Below are 19,560 nucleotides of genomic sequence, written 5' to 3'. Positions count from 1 at the left end.
AGCTCTAATTTTCCCCTTTTCTGGAGGTTTTTGGTTCTTCTATATCTGTGTAACTCTCAGAAGACATTTCTTTTTTTTTGTTTTTTAAAACAAAAAATCGGTATGATTTGATTGTCTTGCTTACCAAGTTACTGTTGTATACTTTCCTTTTCACTTAGTGAGTTGTGATTTATAGGTAGTTATAGTAGAATGATTTGCTTCAGCTGCTTCCCAGAAGATATCATTTCCTAAATCTTTTTTCCCCCTTGGTAATGCTACCATATTTTGAAATACAGACTATGTTGGATTCTTTCTTATACGTTGTCTTACTCCTTGTTTGACTTCCCACATAAATTGACAATTTTTAAAGCTTTCCTTTTTAAAAAAGGAACTTACTTATGCATTTATGGCTGCTTTGTTTTATATTTATTTGGATTTTGACAAGCTACTGTTGTAGAAGAGAAAAATAACTGATTTCATAAATATCAGAATGAGAAATAACAATTTGGGCAATTTCAATAGCAAAGAATTGCAGTAAAGAATTTATTACTTATAAAGTGCTGCTGTTAAAAAAATTTACGGCTCCCTACAAAAGAAAAAGTCACAATTTGGGGATACATAAGTAGGACAAAATGAGGAAACTATACTAATGATACCTTCCATATTAGTTATAAATAACAAACTTAATAAACTCATGATTTAAAAGAATTGATGAACTTACAGAAAGTTAATTCAACCATTGATGATTTAAGAATTATAAAACTGCAGGAATTATTTTAGAGGAGAAACTTATATAATAAGGACTGGCTTTATAATTGCATGAAGTTTTTTAAAAACATTCACTTATAGTAATTTGTCGATGACCAATGATAATGTAGAATTTCCATTTCTGAATATCTTGGTTGGAATTTGGGACAAGTCGTTCTCACGTTGAAAACTGAGGATGTGAGGGGTGCCTGGGTGGTTCAGTCGGTTGAGCGTCAACTTCGCCTCAGGTCATGATCTCACAGTTTTGTGAGTTTGAGCCCCGCGTCGGGCTCTATGCTGACAGCTCAGAGCCTGGAGCCTGTTTCAGAGTCTGTGTCTGCCTCTGTCTCTCTGCTCCTACTCTGCTCGCACTGTCTCTCTTTCAAAAATAGTATGAAGACTGCTTGGGATTTTCACTTTTTAAATAGAGTATGAGCTCTATTATAGAATAAGACGAAGATTATGGCAGTTATGAAATGAGAATGAGAAATCACCTAAAGCATAGGTCAGCAAACTTTTTTGGTAGAGGACTAGATAATAAATATTTAAGGCTTTGTGGGCCAGACAGTCTCTCTCATAACCACTCAACTGTGCTTTTGTTGCATGGAAGCAACTATAGCCATGTAGGTTCAAATTAACATGACCGCATTCCAATAAAATTTTATTTGCAGAAACAGGCAAGAGGCTATGTTTGGCTTTTGGGCTGTAGTTTGCCAGCTCTTAATCTAAAGTGATCAGAAGGCTACCCAGACAGGACTTCACAGTGTGGCTGTTCCATGAACTGGTTGCCATGTTCCCAAGTCCATTCCTGAGATTTATAGGTCCAGAAAATCATTTTTACATCTGTACACAAAGATTATAAGTATTCTTAGGAGTTCTTCATAATTACCATTGGAAATAGATTCACCAGAATGTCAGCTTATTATTCACCCTGTAGAAAATGAAGAGTGTACTGGCCAAGGTATCCTTTTTCTCTAATCAAGGAAGTAGAGTTGCTAAATTTGTTGATTAGAAAAACTACTAAATGTAGTTCTAGACTAAGGTAGTAACTTTATGGAATAGTTTCTCAAGGAAATGGTGAGGGATACTGAGTCATCTTTACCTGTAAAGATGGGTATCTCTTTTGGGACCAGAATAATTTTGCTCCCCAGATTATTTTTCCCTAGCTGGGATGCCTTTAGTACATTATCTAAATTGCTAAATTCTTATTTTTCGAATCCCCTTAACTAGACTCCATGTAGACATTTTTGTATTAGTATATTCTTTCTCTAGACAAGGTGTAACTAATGGATTGGTTCCAGTTTTCGACAGGTCAGTACACTTAATTGGTTCAAATGAGTAGATATGATTAGTGCCTATTCCCAAACTTGCAAATAGTAGATGCTTTATAAATATTTGTTGAATGAATTAGAGAAATTGGTTGGAATACAGATGTAAGATTTTCTTCTGTAAAGGGCTTATTCTCATCCATTATGTGTTTTGTTTGTTGTAATTCTCAGAGTAGTGATAACATCTGTTCTTCAGCAGTAGTCTTGTTGAAATGTAGTGCATTTATTTTTTTTTATTTTTTATTTTTATTTATTTTTGGGACAGAGAGAGACAGAGCATGAATGGGGGAGGGGCAGAGAGAGAGACGGAGACACAGAATCGGAAACAGGCTCCAGGCTCCGAGCCATCAGCCCAGAGCCCGACGCGGGGCTCGAACTCACGGACCGCGAGATCGTGACCTGGCTGAAGTCGGACGCTTAACCGACTGCGCCACCCAGGCGCCCCAGTGCATTTATTTTAAACAGGCATTAAGGCTGATAAATTTAGGACTTGACTTTAGAGTTGGCAGAATTTTTTTTTTTTAATGTTCATTTTTGAGAGAGAGAGTGTGAGCATGGGAGGGACAGAGGTGGGGGTGGATACAGAATCTGAAGCAGGCTCCAGACTCCAGCTGTCAGCACAAAGCCCAGCGCGGGGCTTGAGCCCATGAACCGTGAGATCAGGACCTGAGCCAAAGTTGGACGCTTAACCGACTGAGCCACCCAGGTGCCCCTAGACTTGGCAGAATTGTTTACGCTGTATGTAAAGTATCCAAAATTTAATGAACTGCTCAATGAATTTTTGTAAATGAATACATCCACGTAACCACCACTCAGATTGGTATATAGGACAGTACCAGAATTGCAGAAGTATCCTCTCTGGCTGCAAGGAGTAACCTCCTTGCAAAATAATCATTATTGTGACTTATATCACCACTAATTAGTTTTGCCTGTTTGAACTTCATATGAATGGAATCATATAGTATGTACTCTTTTTTGTCTGGTTTATTTCACTCAGTATGATGTCCATGAGATTCATCCATGGAAGTGGTTTGTTTCTTTTCATTTTCATATGAATATACCACACAATTTATTTATCCCTTGAACTTTAATGGACATTTGGTTTGTATTTACTTGGATCTATTATGAATAAAGCTGCTTTGGAAATTCCTGTTCATGATTTTTCATACACAAATGCATTTATTTCTCTTGTGTATATGCCCGGCCATGGGATTGTTAGCCGATAGGATGCGTATGTTCTACTTAGTAGACACTACCGAACAGTTTTCCAAGGTAATTGTGCCAATTTGCAGTCCTACCAGTAAGTATATGGCTTATGAGAATTCCAGTTGCTCCAGGTTTTCACCAACACTTGATACTGCCTTTTTTTAAAAGTTATTCTGATGGATATGTAGCACTATCTCAATGTGGCTTTAATTTAATTTGCATCTTTGTGGTAAGTAATGATATTAAGCACCTTCCCATATACTTATTGGTCATTTGAATATCCTCTTTCATGGAGCACCTGATTAATTATTTTGCTGATTTTCTTAAACTGGATTGTCTGTCTTTTTTTTTTAATGTTTGTTTATTTTTGAGAGAGAGACACAGAGCGTGAGCAGGGAAGGAGCAGAGAGAGAGGGAGTTACAGAATCTGAAGCAGGCTCCAGTCTCTGAGCTGTCAGCACAGAGCCCGACACAGGGCTTGAACTCACAAACTGTGAGATCATGACCTGAGACAAAGTCGGACATTTAACTGACTGAGCCATCCAGGCGCTCCTGTCTTTTTCTAATTGATTTATTATAAGAGTTCTAGCTATATTCTGGAGATGAGTCCATTGTTGGATATCTAAATTTCAGATATATTACGCTCTGTGACTTGCCTCTGAGCTCTAGTAATGGTGTCTTTCAGTGACTGAAGTTTCTGAGTTTTATGTAAGTCACATATCAGGTTGTTTTTGTTTTTTGGTTTTTGGTTTTTTTTTTCCTTCTGGTTAGGTTCTTGCTATATCCTTTTTAAGAAACTTTTGCCTATTCCAAGGTCGTTAATATTTCTGTTGCCTTCTATTTTAACTTACATATTTAGATTATGAACCTTCTCTAATTTACTTGTTTCTTCTTAGGTTGTTAGGTAAAGATCAAAGTTCTTTTTTCACTTGTTTTCCTTTTATTTATTTTTTTCTTTTTACATGTGGCTTTCTATAACCAAGAACAATTTATTGGAAAGATTATCCATTCTTTATAGCATTTCATTGGCATATTTGTTTTAAATTAAATGATGCTGTGTGTGTGGTTTGTCTCTGGGCTCTGTTCTTTATACTGCACTGTCTGTATATCCTTGCTCCATTGTTGCTGTACCACTTAAATTGTTATGGCTTTTGATATCTGGTGATGTAACTTACCCAACTTTGTTCTGTTTTGGTGTCTTTGTTATTCTTGTTCCTTTATGTTTTTAGATAGATTTTGAAACAACTTCATTAATTTCTAAACATAAAAATCTGCTGGGAATTTTATTGGAATGTCAGTGAATACATAGTCAGTTTTTTCCTAATTGATTATCTCTATTATATTGAATCATCAATCCATGAACAATCCCTACCCTAACTTAAGTCCTTTTACTTTTCTTGATATTGTAGTTTTGGGGGTACCTGGCTGGCTCAGCCGGTGGAGCATCAACTCTTGATCTCGGGGTCATGACTTCAAGCCCCACATTGAGCGTGGAGCCTACTTAAAAAAAAAAAAAAAAAAAAAAAAAAGATGTTACAGTTTTTAGTGCAGATATCTTAAACATCTTCATGAGATTTATATATAGATGTTTGATGTTTTTGTACAAAATTATAAATTGTATTTATTTGTATTTGTTTTTGATGTATAGAAATGCAGTTGAGTTGGTATATTGACTTTTTATGCAATGACTTTGCTATAGTTTAAGTTCTTTGGATTTTCCAAGGATACAAGCTGGCCATCTGTGAATAGTGACAATTTAATTTCTCCCTTTCTGAATCCTTTTCTCTCCCTCTCTGCCTTATTGCTTTGGTTGACATCATCAGTGGTGTATGAATAGAAATACTGATAGTGGACGTCCTTGTCTTATTCTCAATCTCCAGGGAAAAGCTTTCAGTATTTCATAATTAAATACGATGTTTTCTGTGTATTTTGTAGATACTGTTTAACAGGTAAACAAATTACCATCTATCCACGGGCACCAGGGTGGCTCAGTCGGTTGAGGGTCCGACTGGCTCAGGTCATGATCTTGGCGTTCATGAGTGTGAGCCCCACATCGGGCTCACTGCTGTCAGGCTGTCAGTGCAGAGCCCACTTTGGATCCACTGTCCCCTTCTCTGTGCCTCTCCCCTGTGTAGGCTTTCCCCCAAATAGATAAATGTTAAAAAAAGAAATTACCATCTATTCCTGATTTATTTACAGTGTCATGGATAGGTGTTAGATTTTTTCCTATATTTATTGAGGTGATCAGATCTTTTTCCTTTGTTAATGTGACAAATTACACTGATTGATTTTTTTAATATTAAATCTTACATTCCTGAAATAAACACAGATTGGTTGTGTATTATCCTGTTACTATATAGTTGAATTTAATTTGCTTATATTTTGTTTCTTTTTTTCTTTTTGGCTGTGTTGTTTAGACATACTCCTTTTTTTCCCCTCATAATATTGCTGACAGGTTTCGTTATTATGACTCTGCTGGCATTAAAAAAATAATTTGAGAAATAATACATCTTTTTAAATGAAGTGGATGAGTTTATGTAAAGTTGGCATTATTTCCTCATTAGTATTTGGAGGAATTCACTGATAAATCCCTCTGAACTTATTTTCTATGAAGAGATTTAAGTCAGAGATTCTTGGGGTGCCTGGGTGGCTCAGTTGGTTAAGCGTTCAACTCTTGATTTCAGCTCAGATCATGATCTCATGATTCGTGAGGTCAAGTCCGCATTGGGCTCCACACTGATGGTATGAAGCCTGCTTGGGATTTTCTCTCTCCCTCTTTTTCTGCCCCTCCCCTGCTCTCACTCTGTCTCTTAAAATAAATAAAACTAAAAAAAAAAAAAAAAAGATTCTTTAATACAGAGCTGTCATTTTTTTTTATTTTTAAAGAACTCTATTTAATCTAAAATATGAAATCTATCCACAGAATTCAAGGTATCATATTATGTATCTTTTCAATGACTATAGGATTTTTTGATATTTCCTTTGTTTAGACATGTTTTTTATTTCATTTCTGCTTTTTTTGTATTTCTATTTTATTTGGGTTAAATTGCTCTTTCCCTAGCTTTTTTATACCAATGCCTAACTTATTAAATTGTAGCATTTCTTTTTTTTATTTATGTATTTTAATGTCCTAAGTTGCCTTCCAAACATTGCTTTCAGTCCCACACTTTATGTTTCATGTTTCCATTATAAATAAGCTAAAAATATTTCCTAATGTCTGTTCAGATTAATTCTCTCATTTATGGCTTATTTCGAATTGTATTGCTGAATTCCTAAATATTCGAGGGTTTTCTAACTATTTGTATGTTACTCATGTCTAGCTTAATTCTACTTTTGCCAGAGAACATGTTTTATTATTCGAATATTCTACATTCTTACTGATTTTTTTGTGTGTGCTTATTCTATAAGTTACTGAGAGATCTATGTTAAAATCTATTAACCTATTGATTGAAAATTATGCTTTTTCATCTTGAGTTCTTTAATTTTTTGCTGTATATATTTTGAGGCTGTGTTATTAGATATGTACGGATTGTCGTATCTTTCTGTCCCGTGGTCAAAATATTCCTCTTTATGTTGGGATAAAGATTTACCAGGTCTCTTTTGGATAATGTTTATATATGTTTTTTCTATCTTTTTACTTTCAGTCCTTCCGTGGACTTGTATTTAAGATGTATGTCTTTGGAGCATCATTTTATCATCTATTATGATAATTGCTTTTAACTGAGATACTTAGTCATTTAAATTTTACATGATATCTCATTTATTTGGATTTAAATCTATCATCATGCTATTCATCCCATCTCTTCCTTGATGCTTTCTTTCTCTTGTCTTCAATTCCTTGAAATCACAAAGGATTTTTATTACACATTTTCACCTCGGTGCTTGTCGGTTGTATGTTCTTTCATTGTTCGTTAGTAATCACCCTAAAGATTGCTATGTGTATCCATAAATTATTAGTCTACCTTAAGTTAATTCTTTATCAATTTCTAGACAACGCAAAAAAACCTTACAACACCCTTACCTCTCACCTTTTATGCATTGTATGTATTTTAATTTTACATATACTTTAAACCACATAAGACATTATTTTTTGGTTTGTTTTAAATAACCCATATTATTAGGGCACCTGGGTGGCTCAGTCGGTTAAGCGGCCGACTTCGGCTCAGGTCATGATCTCACAGTTCGTGAGTTCGAGCCCTGCGTCGGGCTCTGTGCTGACAGCTCAGAGCCTGGAGCCTGTTTCGGATTCTGTGTCTCCCTCTCTCTGACCCTCCCCCATTCATGCTCTGTCTCCCTCTGTCTCAAAAATAAATAAACGTTAAAAAAAAAAATTAAAAAAAAATAACCCATATTATTTATTTTTAACCATATATGTGCCCTTTACTGTTTACTGCTTCCTGCATTCACATTGTTCCTCCTGGAATCATTTTCCTTCCACTTGCGGACTCCTTTCGAGCGTATCTGCAGGCACCAGGTTCTCTTAGGTTTTGACTGTCTGAAAATGTTTTTATTTTACTTTATGGAGAATATTTTTCCTGACTATGTAATTTATATTAGCAGCTAATTTTCTTTCAACATTGTAAATATGTGATTTTTTTCCTCCTTGAACCTCTTTTGTTGTTGAAAAGTATACTGTTAGTCTTATTGTTGCTCATTTAAATGAAATGTCTCTTTTTAATTGGCTGCTTTTTTCTCTTTAATTTTTAGTAGTTTTATTATAGTGTGCATAGATGTGTGGTTTTTTGCTTTGTTTTTTTTGTATTTTGTGAGGTTTGTAGAACTTACTGGGTCTGTGACTTGAGATGTCTTTTCTTTCGTATAGGGTAAATCTTAAAACTCTCCTCTTTCTAGGATTCCAGTTTATTTATGTTAGATATGTTACTTTGTCATATATATATGTGTCTGTGTGTGTGTGTATATATATGTATATATACACACACACACAGACACATATATATATATACATATGAATATCATGCTTTTGTATATTTTCAATCTATTTCTCTTTGTGCTTCCACATAGATAATTCCTATTAATCTATTTTCCATTGTACTAATTATTTCTTCTGTGGTGTCTAATATGCTATTAAATCAATCTACTGAATTATTCAGTTATCTGTTCCAGAATTTTCTTTTTCCCATAGTTCCAATTCCGTGGTGAAATTCTCTTTTCCTGTGTTTTCTTGAATATATTAATCATATTCATCTTAATATTTCAGTCTTATGTAATTTCTCTTCACCTTTAGGGCTATCTATTATCTTTTCTCCCCCCATCTCTCAACATTTGGTCATTTGGTTCTGTTTCTTGACATGCCTGATCGTTTTGAAATGAACCTTCGATTTTGTGAATGAAAAATTGTAGAGGTTCTTGAAGTTGTATTCTTTCTCAGATGTATTTAATTTTCTTCTCACAAGCAGATAGAATGAGATGGCATGGGTCACTTCTTATCTATTTCTGATCTACCTTTCTCCTAGTTCATCATTATTGTGGTGAGACTTAAACTCTAATCTTCATCTCCCCAGTATCCTTGGGTTTGCTAAAATATCTTTTCATCCCTTCAGTATCCAGCCTCTGGTTTCTAGCTGTCTTATCCAGCAGATGTTCATCTTGAGAGCTGGCAAATGTCAGTATTTTTGTTCATTTCTCTGTTGTTCTTTCCTTTCCAGGCTCTTGACCCCTTAAATCCTGGGTAGTCCCAAACTCTAGCTTTTATCTTCCCATTCCAGTGGAATGCCATCAGGCCCTCGGCTGCCACTTGACCTCTTATTTCCCCTACCCAGGGAACTTATTTTATTTATTTTTCCCCATACCCAGGGAATTTATTTATTTATTAATTGTCACTAAATCTGAAAGTACACTGAGGAAAGAGCACATGTCCATACCTTCCTGTGCCTCCAGAATCTTGGCCCCTTATGTCCTGGCTGCCTTGTTTGTGCTTCAGTGCCTCCAAAGAGTAGATTCTTTGAATTTTAAAAAATCTTTTATCTTTTCCTCTTCACTAGCAAGAGACATAGTTATGATATAAACTACTCCATCAAATTTGAATGCAAGTTCTCGTTATATTTTCATATACTAATTTTTAATATCTAAACATAACTCATCTATTGGAAGACATTTTTTAATTCTAAAGACTCATAGGTTACTATGATTTTAGCTGAGAAAGAGATTACATTTCTTTGAGCATTGTTTTATCTATTTCCACTCTTAAAAAATAGACTCCTTTCTGTGCATCTTGCAGGAGACCTTTCCTTTGTTTCCTTAGGTCTCTGATTTGTGATCCTGAGATTCACCCAACTTGAGTTCATTGTTATCAAATAGATAATTTTGCTACAGAAAGCCTTGCCTTGCTGTAGAATGTTTTTTCAATAAGTATTCCTCTTTTCATTAAGTCCACAGTATTGACCCTTCTCACTGTGTATCTATAAGCACTCCATATTTACTTTTTAAATATAATAATATCAACATTTCCTTTGTGGATCTTTGTCTTATAAACATAAATTGATTTTTTCTGTGGAAAAATGAAATTTGTTTAAAATGATCACAGAAACTTCTCAAAGAAATATGCCTGAGTCCCAGCTTCCTAACAGTATTTGTGGGACACTGGAACTGATTGACTATGATTTTACATCATCTATAAAAGCTTTTAATGAATGTGCTTAAGAAACTATCATGGCTAATACTGTGCCAAAGGAGAATACTTAAAACCAATACTTTTATCTTTAAAACTAAATTCTGTGCTTGTTGGTGGTGTTCGTAATGCTATGCTAGAGTTTCTTTTTTTTTTTTTTTTTTTTTTTTTTTTTAATTATAGAACACTCCTGGCATGACTGGTTTTAATGCCAGGAATTATAGAAAGTTCTTGCATTTTAGAAGTGTAATTTTTTTTCAGAACATTCTTTTATAACCTTTTTCATATTGTCCGTCATTGTAGGCATTTCAGGTGAAATCAAATGTTGGATACAGTGTGTTCTACACACTGTTGCAAATACTATCTTTTCAAGAATTTTAACCCTTTATAAATGTTTTACTTCATGTTTTACTTCCTCTTTAGTGACATCAGTCATGATACTAGTTCAAAAACAAGTAGAAATGTAATAGTCCAGGAACCAGCATCCCAGCCTGTATACATTTTCTGTACTGGGATTTGAAAGTTCCTGTGGGCCACAAAATAACAATTAATAATATTTAATGAATAGTTAATTGTTTGGTATTAGTGGCTCAACTTGAAGGTGCAATTCTCTTAATTTTCTAGGAGAACTGGCTTTCTTTTAAATGGAAAGATAAAACAGTGATATCAACAAACCCATGTAACAATTAATATAAAATCTTTCCATTTAGTTTTAAAATATATGCCTTGTGTTTGTTGTGCAATTGTATGTCTGGGTTTGTTTTCTCTTGCTGCTGTAGTAAATTACCATAACCTTAGTGGCTTAAGTAATACAATTGTGTATGATCTTAGATCTCTGTTCGTGAGAAATCTGACATGGGCTAAAATCTAGATGTTGGTAGGGCTGCGTTTCTTTCTGGAGGTTCTATAGAAGAATCTCTTTCCTGCTCAGGTGCGTTATGATAAAACCGTCTTTGAGCTGTAGGACCAGGACCCAGGTTCTAGTTTTATTACTTGTGGTAAGCTGAGAGCCTTTCCCAGCTTCTAGAGGCCACCACATTTCTTGGGTCCTGGCGCCTTTTCCCATTTTCAAAGCCAACAGTGAAGGGGTTGAGTTCTCCTCTTGTTGCATCTCTCTGATGCATTCTTCTTCCGTTATCTTCTGCTTTTGAAGACTCCTGTGTTTAAATTGGGCCATGCTGGATAATCCAGCTAATCTCCCCATTTCTAGATCTTTAATCTGCAAAGTCCCTGTTGCTATGGAAAGTAACATATTTACAGCTTCCTAGACTTCCTCTTTGGGAGGTCATTATTCTGCCTACCACACTGGCTAACCTAGGAATTTATGATGTTTCATATTAAAAACAAAAAGGAAAACAACAAAACTACAGCGTAGAAACCTGACTCAGGAGGGACTGAAAACTAGTTCGGTTTCCTTGTTCTTTATCCTGATCAACTCTCCTTACGTTGACCTCAGGCCAGACATTAAGTATCACTACTTCTTAGTTTGATTCTAAGAACTCAGTTAATCAGAGTTGCTGTTTTAATTTTAATCCTTCTTGGGTGGGAGGAAATCGGATGTTTCTGTTTTCTACCTTTTTTAGGGGCTATAGTGGGAATAAAAACAAGCAATAATAATAGTCTGTGAGTCCATCATGTACTTATCTTATGCCAGCTACAGTTCTCAGCACGATTTGTTTTCTTGTTCAATCCATTCACCATCTCTGAGGTAGGCACTATTGTTGCATATTACTGGTGAAGAAACTATGCTTAGAAGTTGGGTGTCTTGCTCAAGGTTTGGCTGGTAAGTGGTACAGCTAGAATTCAAACCTGGATCTTTTTAATGTTTGAGCCCATTGTCTTTACTGGCTTACTGTACTGTCTCCATTTTGTGATAGCATATAATATCACTGCTTTTGTTAAGTTCTTGTAAGTATTCGTGTGGAAAATTTGCTACTTTAAATCATTGTCTTCCCAACTGAATGCATTTTACCTTAATTTCATTTTTGTTCATACAGGTGAAAAACCATACAAGTGTCAAATTTGCAATCAATCTTTTAGAATTAAGAAAACTTTAACAAAACACCTGGTTATCCATTCTGATGCCCGACCTTTCAACTGTCAGCACTGTAATGCAACATTTAAGCGGAAAGACAAGCTGAAATACCACATTGACCATGTTCATGGCATAAAATCTCCAGACGATCCTCTAAGTACTTCTGAGGAAAAACTTGTATCCTTGCCAGTAGAGTACTCATCTGATGATAAAATCTTTCAAACAGAAACAAAACAATATATGGACCAGCCCAAAGTTTATCAGTCAGAAGCCAAGACTATGTTACAGAATGTGTCTGCTGAAGTGTGTGTTCCAGTAACATTGGTTCCAGTTCAGATGCCTGACACTCAGAGTGATCTGGTGCGTCATACAACCACGCTCCCACCATCTTCTCATGAGATCTTGTCACCACAGCCACAATCAACTGATTATCCCCGAGCAGCTGATTTAGCTTTTCTGGAAAAATATACTCTTACTCCTCAACCTGCAAATATCGTTCATCCAGTACGACCTGAACAAATGCTAGACCCTAGAGAACAGTCTTATCTTGGAACACTACTAGGCCTTGATAATGCTACTGCTGTACAAAGTATTTCTAATAATGAGCATCATTCATGAGTAAATCTAAACATTCCACAGACTTTCTTGATTGTTATGTGCTAATGGTAGCCTAGACTGATGGCTTTTAAATTAGTAAGGCTGCTATTTTTTCATTTTCTCTAGTTTCTCAAGTCCTCAGAACCATTTCAAATCAAGAAAAATATGTATTTCTGTTTACTGAACATACGAATATTTGGACACATTTTGAAGTATAATATTTGAAATGAACATTTTTGTGATTTTTAAAGATAACTTAGTGCTTAATTTTTAATGGTTCCTCAAACTTTTCAATATTACTAGCTGTTGACTTTATGGTTTTGTTTTTGTTTTTGTTTTTAATCATCAGTGGACGTTTTTATTCTTCTTTAGTTTCAATCCTCTTTTCTCCCTTCCACATCTTCCAGAGAAGCTTAAGGACCATGTAGCCTTTCAGAAAGACTATAAGAGTACACTGATAATTGCAACTCTTCTTATCCTAACTTAAGATTCATTATCATTTCTTCTGCATTTTTAAAATTTGAAGTTAGATCTAAATTTGTAGGGAAATCTTGGATATTTTTGTGTTGTTTTTTTATCTGGCCGTAATTTCAGGTTATTATTAATCCTTTGGTCTTTTGATAAACTCAAAGCCAGAAAGCTAACTTAATGTAAGATTAGCTTGTTAAATGAAACGCAGAATTGAAATAATTATTCAAAGGATTGGTTTTTGCCAGTGCTTCAGTTACCATGAATACAAAATGCAAACATATGTGCAGGTGTTAAATTATACAAAGTTGAAAAGGTATTGAAAGCAAATTATGACCGTTTTAACTAGATAACTTTCAAGGTAAGTTCACCTTTTATATTTTGTCATTTATTTAGAAACAATAACAGCACATAATAACATATATCTTCATTTCACTAAAGGAGGGGCAATTATAACTAATCAGTGAAATTTAATTTATAAGCTACTTTTGGTCTCATTTACTTTGGCTAAGTGAAATTCTGGGAAACAGAACCTACGTGTTACGTATGTAACTGTTAGGAAAGGTGCCAAATTATAAAATTTATGTCCCAACTAAACTCCATGTTTACTTTAATTAAAGGGAACCACTACTTGTATACAGATTTACATGTAATCTAGATCTTTATTTTGCTTTTCAATAAGCCTAAGGCCTGTAATTATCCTTGATTTTTATTTTTGTAGGAGACAAAAGTTGAGGACTTGGTGAGAGGAAATAGCAATTAGAGCAAAAACCTCACTGATAAAAATTGAGGAAAAAGTCAGTCAAAATTACAAAATACCTTTCAAGATGTGCACTTTCCATATTTTCAAGTCCATTTAAACTTAAACTAGGATGATATTTCCTAGGAGCTGCTTGAATGATTAGAATAGGCAGGGTTGATTTATTATTAGCATGTCATTTGTATGTAAACTACTGGAAAATAGCAATTTTAAGATTTTTCTATTTCAGTTTTGTTTACACTCCTAATTGCTTTAAGCACTTTTTTTGTGTAAACTGTAAAGTCTGGCCCAGCCCTTGTGAAAAAAATCACAAATAAAATAATGAAGTTTTAATGAATAAAATTTAACCACTTACTAATGGGGAAACTTGTTTGCTGAAGCACTTAAGAAATGAAGGTACTTTACAGGAACATTCACATCATATTAGTGGAAATAAAAGAAAAAAATGTTGAGATTGAGGCAGTTAACCAAAGTAGCTCATATAAGTAACAAAACCAACCCGAGTTTTGCCTCAGTTATCAAGGTTTGGTTGTAATTAGTCTAGGACCAGTAGATATAATTAATGTATTCTTTTCAAAACACTTTTACTTTTGTGTGAAAATGTTATATCTGGGGTACTTATGTGATAAAACTTGACTGTATGAGGTACTATTAGTCTGTTAGTCTTTCAAATTGACTTTTAAAAATGTCTTTATGTTTTTTGATTCCTCTCATGAAAACAAGACCTTCAACTCAAAAACTTACTATAATGAAATGAAGTAATACCTAAAAGTATACCCTGCCTTACATATAAACCGTTGTAGAAAAGTTTGGACTTCTAAAAAGGCAATGGTATATATGTGTCTGTGTATGGTATATTATATGCTTGGTAGCAAGAAAGAAATAGGGTGTTGCATTTTCACATTGAAAAGAATACTTTGCTTTTTTGAAGGTATTTAGGATTCTTTTAATAATAATTTCCTAATTCTATAAATACATAATTTGATCATAGGAGTTGGTTTACAGAACGAAACTTTTCTGGAATACATCTCTTACATAAAATGAAATAGAACTATATTTAGTTATTATTGTAGATAAACTTGAATACTGGTTTACTCTTTTATAAAATGCTTTCACAGTTCTCTCGTTTAACCTCATAACCAAATCTGAAAGAGAAAAGACATGCTGTGTTCCCATTTTAGAGATAAAGAATCCGAGGTTAAGATAAAGGACTCACTTAAGCTCTCAGCATTAAAAATGGCAGAGCTACTAATAGGGAAAGAAAGCTAGCATTAATAAATGCTTACTGTGTGCCAGGCACTACATTTTCTCATGTAATTTTAAACAGTCTGAGAAGTAGATAGTATAATTCTTGTGAAGAAATTATCTCAGTGGGTGGACAAACAAATCTGCTGCCTCTAATTTCCAAAATTAGAATATAGAACATTTTAAATTGTGAAAACCTCATGGATTTGGGCAAACTGAATGTATATAAGTTGTTGAAGTTGGCACAAAAAATATGAAATGAGGCCTACTCTTTTCAGTTAAACTTTTGTAATATTTAATTTGGAGTATTTGGACAAGTGTTCCATTAACTCTAAAATCCATTAATTTTGTAACTGTACTTAAATTTTTGAATCTTGCAACTAAGTTTAGCCTCATTCAGACTTTTTTATTTTATGAGCATAATTTATTGTTTTAAATTAATTTTTTAGCTGATAGCAGTTAGCACTTAATATGTAAATTGAATAATTTATCAAGTGTAGAAATGTTTTAACCTAATCAGTTTTTCCTTAAATGCACCAAAGATTTTTAGTAGGTATTAAAATAGTTTAAAAGAATTAAAATTCTTTGTTGTTCGAATAAATATTTGTCCAAAGAAGCACAGTTGAAGTCCTAGGATTATGGATTTAAAAAGAAAAATCATTAGTTTGAATACTAAGATTAAGTGTTTGTGTTTATATGTATAAAAATAAAAACAGAAGAAAATACTCTGGGAATAGTCATACTGACAAACCAATTACAAGTAAGAATACTCAGTTTTCCTCAGTTCAGTTAATTGAATGTTATGTTTTAAGTGGACACTATTAAATGCTAAATAATAAGCTTATTTTTTACACTACACTATTAAAATAATTTTGCCTTAGAATTTTTTTTTAAGACAAGTTGAAGTTATTTTTATAAGAAACCCCACCTATATTTTGCAGCCTAAAATACCATTTAAGGTTACGGTTTGTTCTTCATGCCAGCAAGATTTAACCAACAAACTGTAAAGGTAATGATCTTTGCATACTTTTAAGTAATTTAGTTGTTTTTGCTGGGAGAAAAAGAGTAGCAAAAATAGGGTTTTAAACTGGTGCTTTATTAAGTGACTTCCTTTTAAGTGATTGTAGGTCATGATATAGGTACACTAATTTCTGTCAACTTTAAAAGTGTCAAACATCTTTGCAGAGTGACTGTAACTGTTAAGGGCTAATAAGTAATTAAATATCATTCATTGCTTTTCAGTCTTTAATCGCAAACAAAAACACAGTTAAACTGGTATGTTTATAAGTTTGAGTTCTCTTCCTACCAGATCATTCTAACATATCGCTGATGAAAAGTCAGATTTAAAGCTTAGCTCTTCGACAGTGTCCTTTTTATACCCAGTCTTTTCTGAATTGAATACTTTGTGCCTTTTCAATGTGTTGTAGTTGCTTAAAATTGATTCTGCTGGCTAGATTGTACTGGTTAATAAATGATTTTGATTTTGTTGTTGTTGTTGTTGTTGTTGTTGTTGTTGTTGTTATGGGTTTTATGTTTGTGCTGCCTGCTGGTCAGGCAATACTTTTTTTAGATTACTTTATGATTAGGAAAATGGCACTAAGTAATAGTGTGAACATTTATTTTTGTTTTTGTTTTTGTTTTTTTTAACTCTTTTGTGGCCTTTATAGTTACTGTGAAGCCACTCCAGGGCCTGTCTCTAGATGCTTATTAGAGGAATCTGACAAATAAAATAAAGTGATTAGTGTGTCTGCCTCTCTGTCTTCTCCTCCCCCCACCCCCACCTTCCTTTTTAAAAATAATCAGTTCCCCATATCCACACAGCTCTACATTGAATGGCTTCTCATTTCAGTTTGCCTAAAACTGAACTAGAGGTGATGGTTCGAGATGAGTTTCTCATTAGGAGCAGCAACATCCCAACCAACATATAATTTGAGTTGATGAACTCAGGAAAACTTAGGACTTTTAAAGTCATACTTGTATAATTCTAAGATTCAGTGTCAAATTTAAAATGACTAAAAATACATTCTTTAATAAGGAACAGGTAACATTTCTAAAACTTTAAATAGTATTATGGTAAATGTTACTTGCGATTAGGGTGAATAATGGATAATGTGAGAACAATTTTCTAAATAATTTCTAGGAACTATAGGCACTTCTTCCTTAGATTTTCACCCTCCCTTTCTTTCTCACATTCCTCTCTTCGTAAAGTCTGTAGTGTTCTTTTGGGGGGATCACCCCTTTGTTTCCTCTAATGTTATTTCAACTTAAAGATACTTTTATCTAGAATATTAGCATGCTGTCTGCTCTTCTCTTTGGAAGTAACATTAATAAGATAGAAGAAATAGGATTAGGTTGTGTGGAAGATGAGAGAAAGAAGGTCTTGGTAGAGAGAGTGACTATGTTTTGTTTCCTCTTCATGTTTCATTCAACTTGCTATGTATTGATCTTAAATCTATGACTATTAAAAAATCCCAAGAGAGTTTAAATTTAGTCTCTGCAGCCATTTATATAAAAAGAAATTAAGAATTATATCAGAATAGAGGTTCTACAAAGACGGACATATCTTTTTTTAATTCTTAAGTATAAAAGTAATTTAGTGCTTGCATTGTTGGAGATTCTAAAACATTTCTTGAATGAAGAGCATGTACACTTTTCATTGTTATTTCGCCTCTTTGCTTGGTATTCCTGCTTGCGTTAAAGTTGGACAGTGTACTGTGGTGTAATACAGAATTTTTTGTTTCTTCCAACAATTGGACTTTTCTTATCCCTATAGACACAACTGTATTACAATTGATGAGTGTGGCTGCCAAAAAAAATAATAATGAGTACAGAGGTGGGCATTTAGCTGCTCCATGTTGTGTAGTAAATATTCTGATTAAGGGGATTTATGATGTACATTAAAGTGGAAATGCTTTTGAACTTAGTCTTCAGTCTCAAATCATAAGTTTTGTTTTTAATCATTAAAGGACACTTAAAAGCAATTACAAAGAAAAATCTAAAATATCAAAATTCATTATTTTGTCAACTGTGTGTGAAGTATCTTGTGAGTTACATATTTTAGCTGTCTCATGTTTCATAAATACAAATGTCTTTATAGAAAAATTCAGTTCTCTGTGAAGACTAGGAAGTGTATTGTATATTGAACTAGTTTGTTGTGTTATTTTGATATTTAAAATAAATATAAAGTTCTTTGGTCCTACCTAATACAGCATATCTAGGTTTTATTGAACATATTTTAACAGCATGGGAATGCAGAACATATTCTGCATGTCTCCTTAAAAAATTGAATGTAAAGACCATAGACAAATAGAACAAATAGAACATCTGGCTTACCATACAGTTCCAACCATAACCAGGCTTTTTCTTCCTATATGAAATGGTCACAAGGAAATTTGCAATTTTCCCAAGTTGTAGATTGAGACAGAGGCTGCAAAAGACAGTTGACCCTTGAACAATGTGGGTGTTGGGGGAACTGACCCCTGGCACAGTTGAAAGTCTGTATAACTTTTTGACTCCCCAAAGGCTTACTGCTAATAGCCTATTGACTGGAAGTCTTACCAGTAACATAAACATTAACATTTTCTCATGTAATTTTAAACAGTCTGAGAAGTAGATAGTATAATTCTTGTGAAGAAATTATCTCAGTGGGTGGACAAACAAATCTGCTGCCTCTAATTTCCAAAATTAGAATATAAGACATTTTAAATTGTGAAAACCTCAGGAACACGTTTTAGCTGTCTCATGTTTCATTTGCATGTTATATGTATTATATGCTGTATTCCTAACAATATAGTAAGCTAGAGAAAGTGTTACAAAGAAAATCATAAGAGGAAAATACACTTACAGTACTGTAACAAGTCCTGTAAGTGAACCAGTGCAGTTCAAACCTATGTTGTTCTAGGCTCAGCTGTATTTGCAAAAATGAATGTAGGGTAACAAGCAATAATGCAATACTCTGGAACTATTAACAACTGTGATACTCCCACCCCCAGATCTAAAGGGATGAGGGGAGAACACCCATGTTGAGAGGCCACCTTTTCAACTATGAGTTGCTTTTAATGTTGAGATGTAGTGAGTCCAAGGCAGGAGAGGAGTGGAGGAAGTAAGTACCTTTAGTGACCTCCCTCTTTGAAGCAAAACAGAAGCCATGGAGTAAGAAAAACTATTAATGTAGCATACATAGAATGCAGATCAGAATCCCACAGCAAAGAGCAGCCTGGAAAATAGTGGAGAGTGGAAAGGAGAGGCAAATAAAAAATATCCAGTACAGTTCATTCTGCTTTTTTAAAAAAATTGTGAGTTAACAGCATGTATGAAAAACCGTGAAGGAAGAACACATATAAACAAAATGTGCTATCAACATGTTAAAAAAAGGTGAATCAAACCTTTCAGTGACCTAAGCTTTAGAGGGCTTGTATGTTCAATGTTAATTTGATGAATAACATTCACAATATGAAATAAGTGCAATTGAAAATAATTGCAATTCAAATTAACATTTTTTTGCTTAAAAAAACTAGTAGTGTTCTCATTGTGCATCAGTCCTAAAGGATTCCACAAACAAACAATA

General features: G+C 33.9%; 1 protein-coding gene across 1 annotated transcript in view; it reads left to right on the top strand.

Moving 5' to 3' along the window:
* The window catches only part of ZBTB41 (zinc finger and BTB domain containing 41), a 48,279-nt gene extending 31,795 nt beyond the window's left edge, over positions 1 to 16,484 (top strand). The window contains exon 11 of the mRNA XM_058701773.1: positions 11,886 to 16,484. Coding sequence (XP_058557756.1) covers positions 11,886 to 12,541 — 656 coding nt within the window. The 3' untranslated portion in view covers positions 12,542 to 16,484. The remainder of the gene's footprint in view (positions 1 to 11,885) is intronic.
* The last annotated feature ends 3,076 nt before the right edge of the window (positions 16,485 to 19,560 follow it).

Source organism: Neofelis nebulosa, chromosome 15 (assembly GCF_028018385.1).
Source record: "Neofelis nebulosa isolate mNeoNeb1 chromosome 15, mNeoNeb1.pri, whole genome shotgun sequence".
NCBI classification, from domain to species: domain Eukaryota; kingdom Metazoa; phylum Chordata; class Mammalia; order Carnivora; family Felidae; genus Neofelis; species Neofelis nebulosa.
This window is presented reverse-complemented; position numbering and strand designations above follow the sequence as displayed.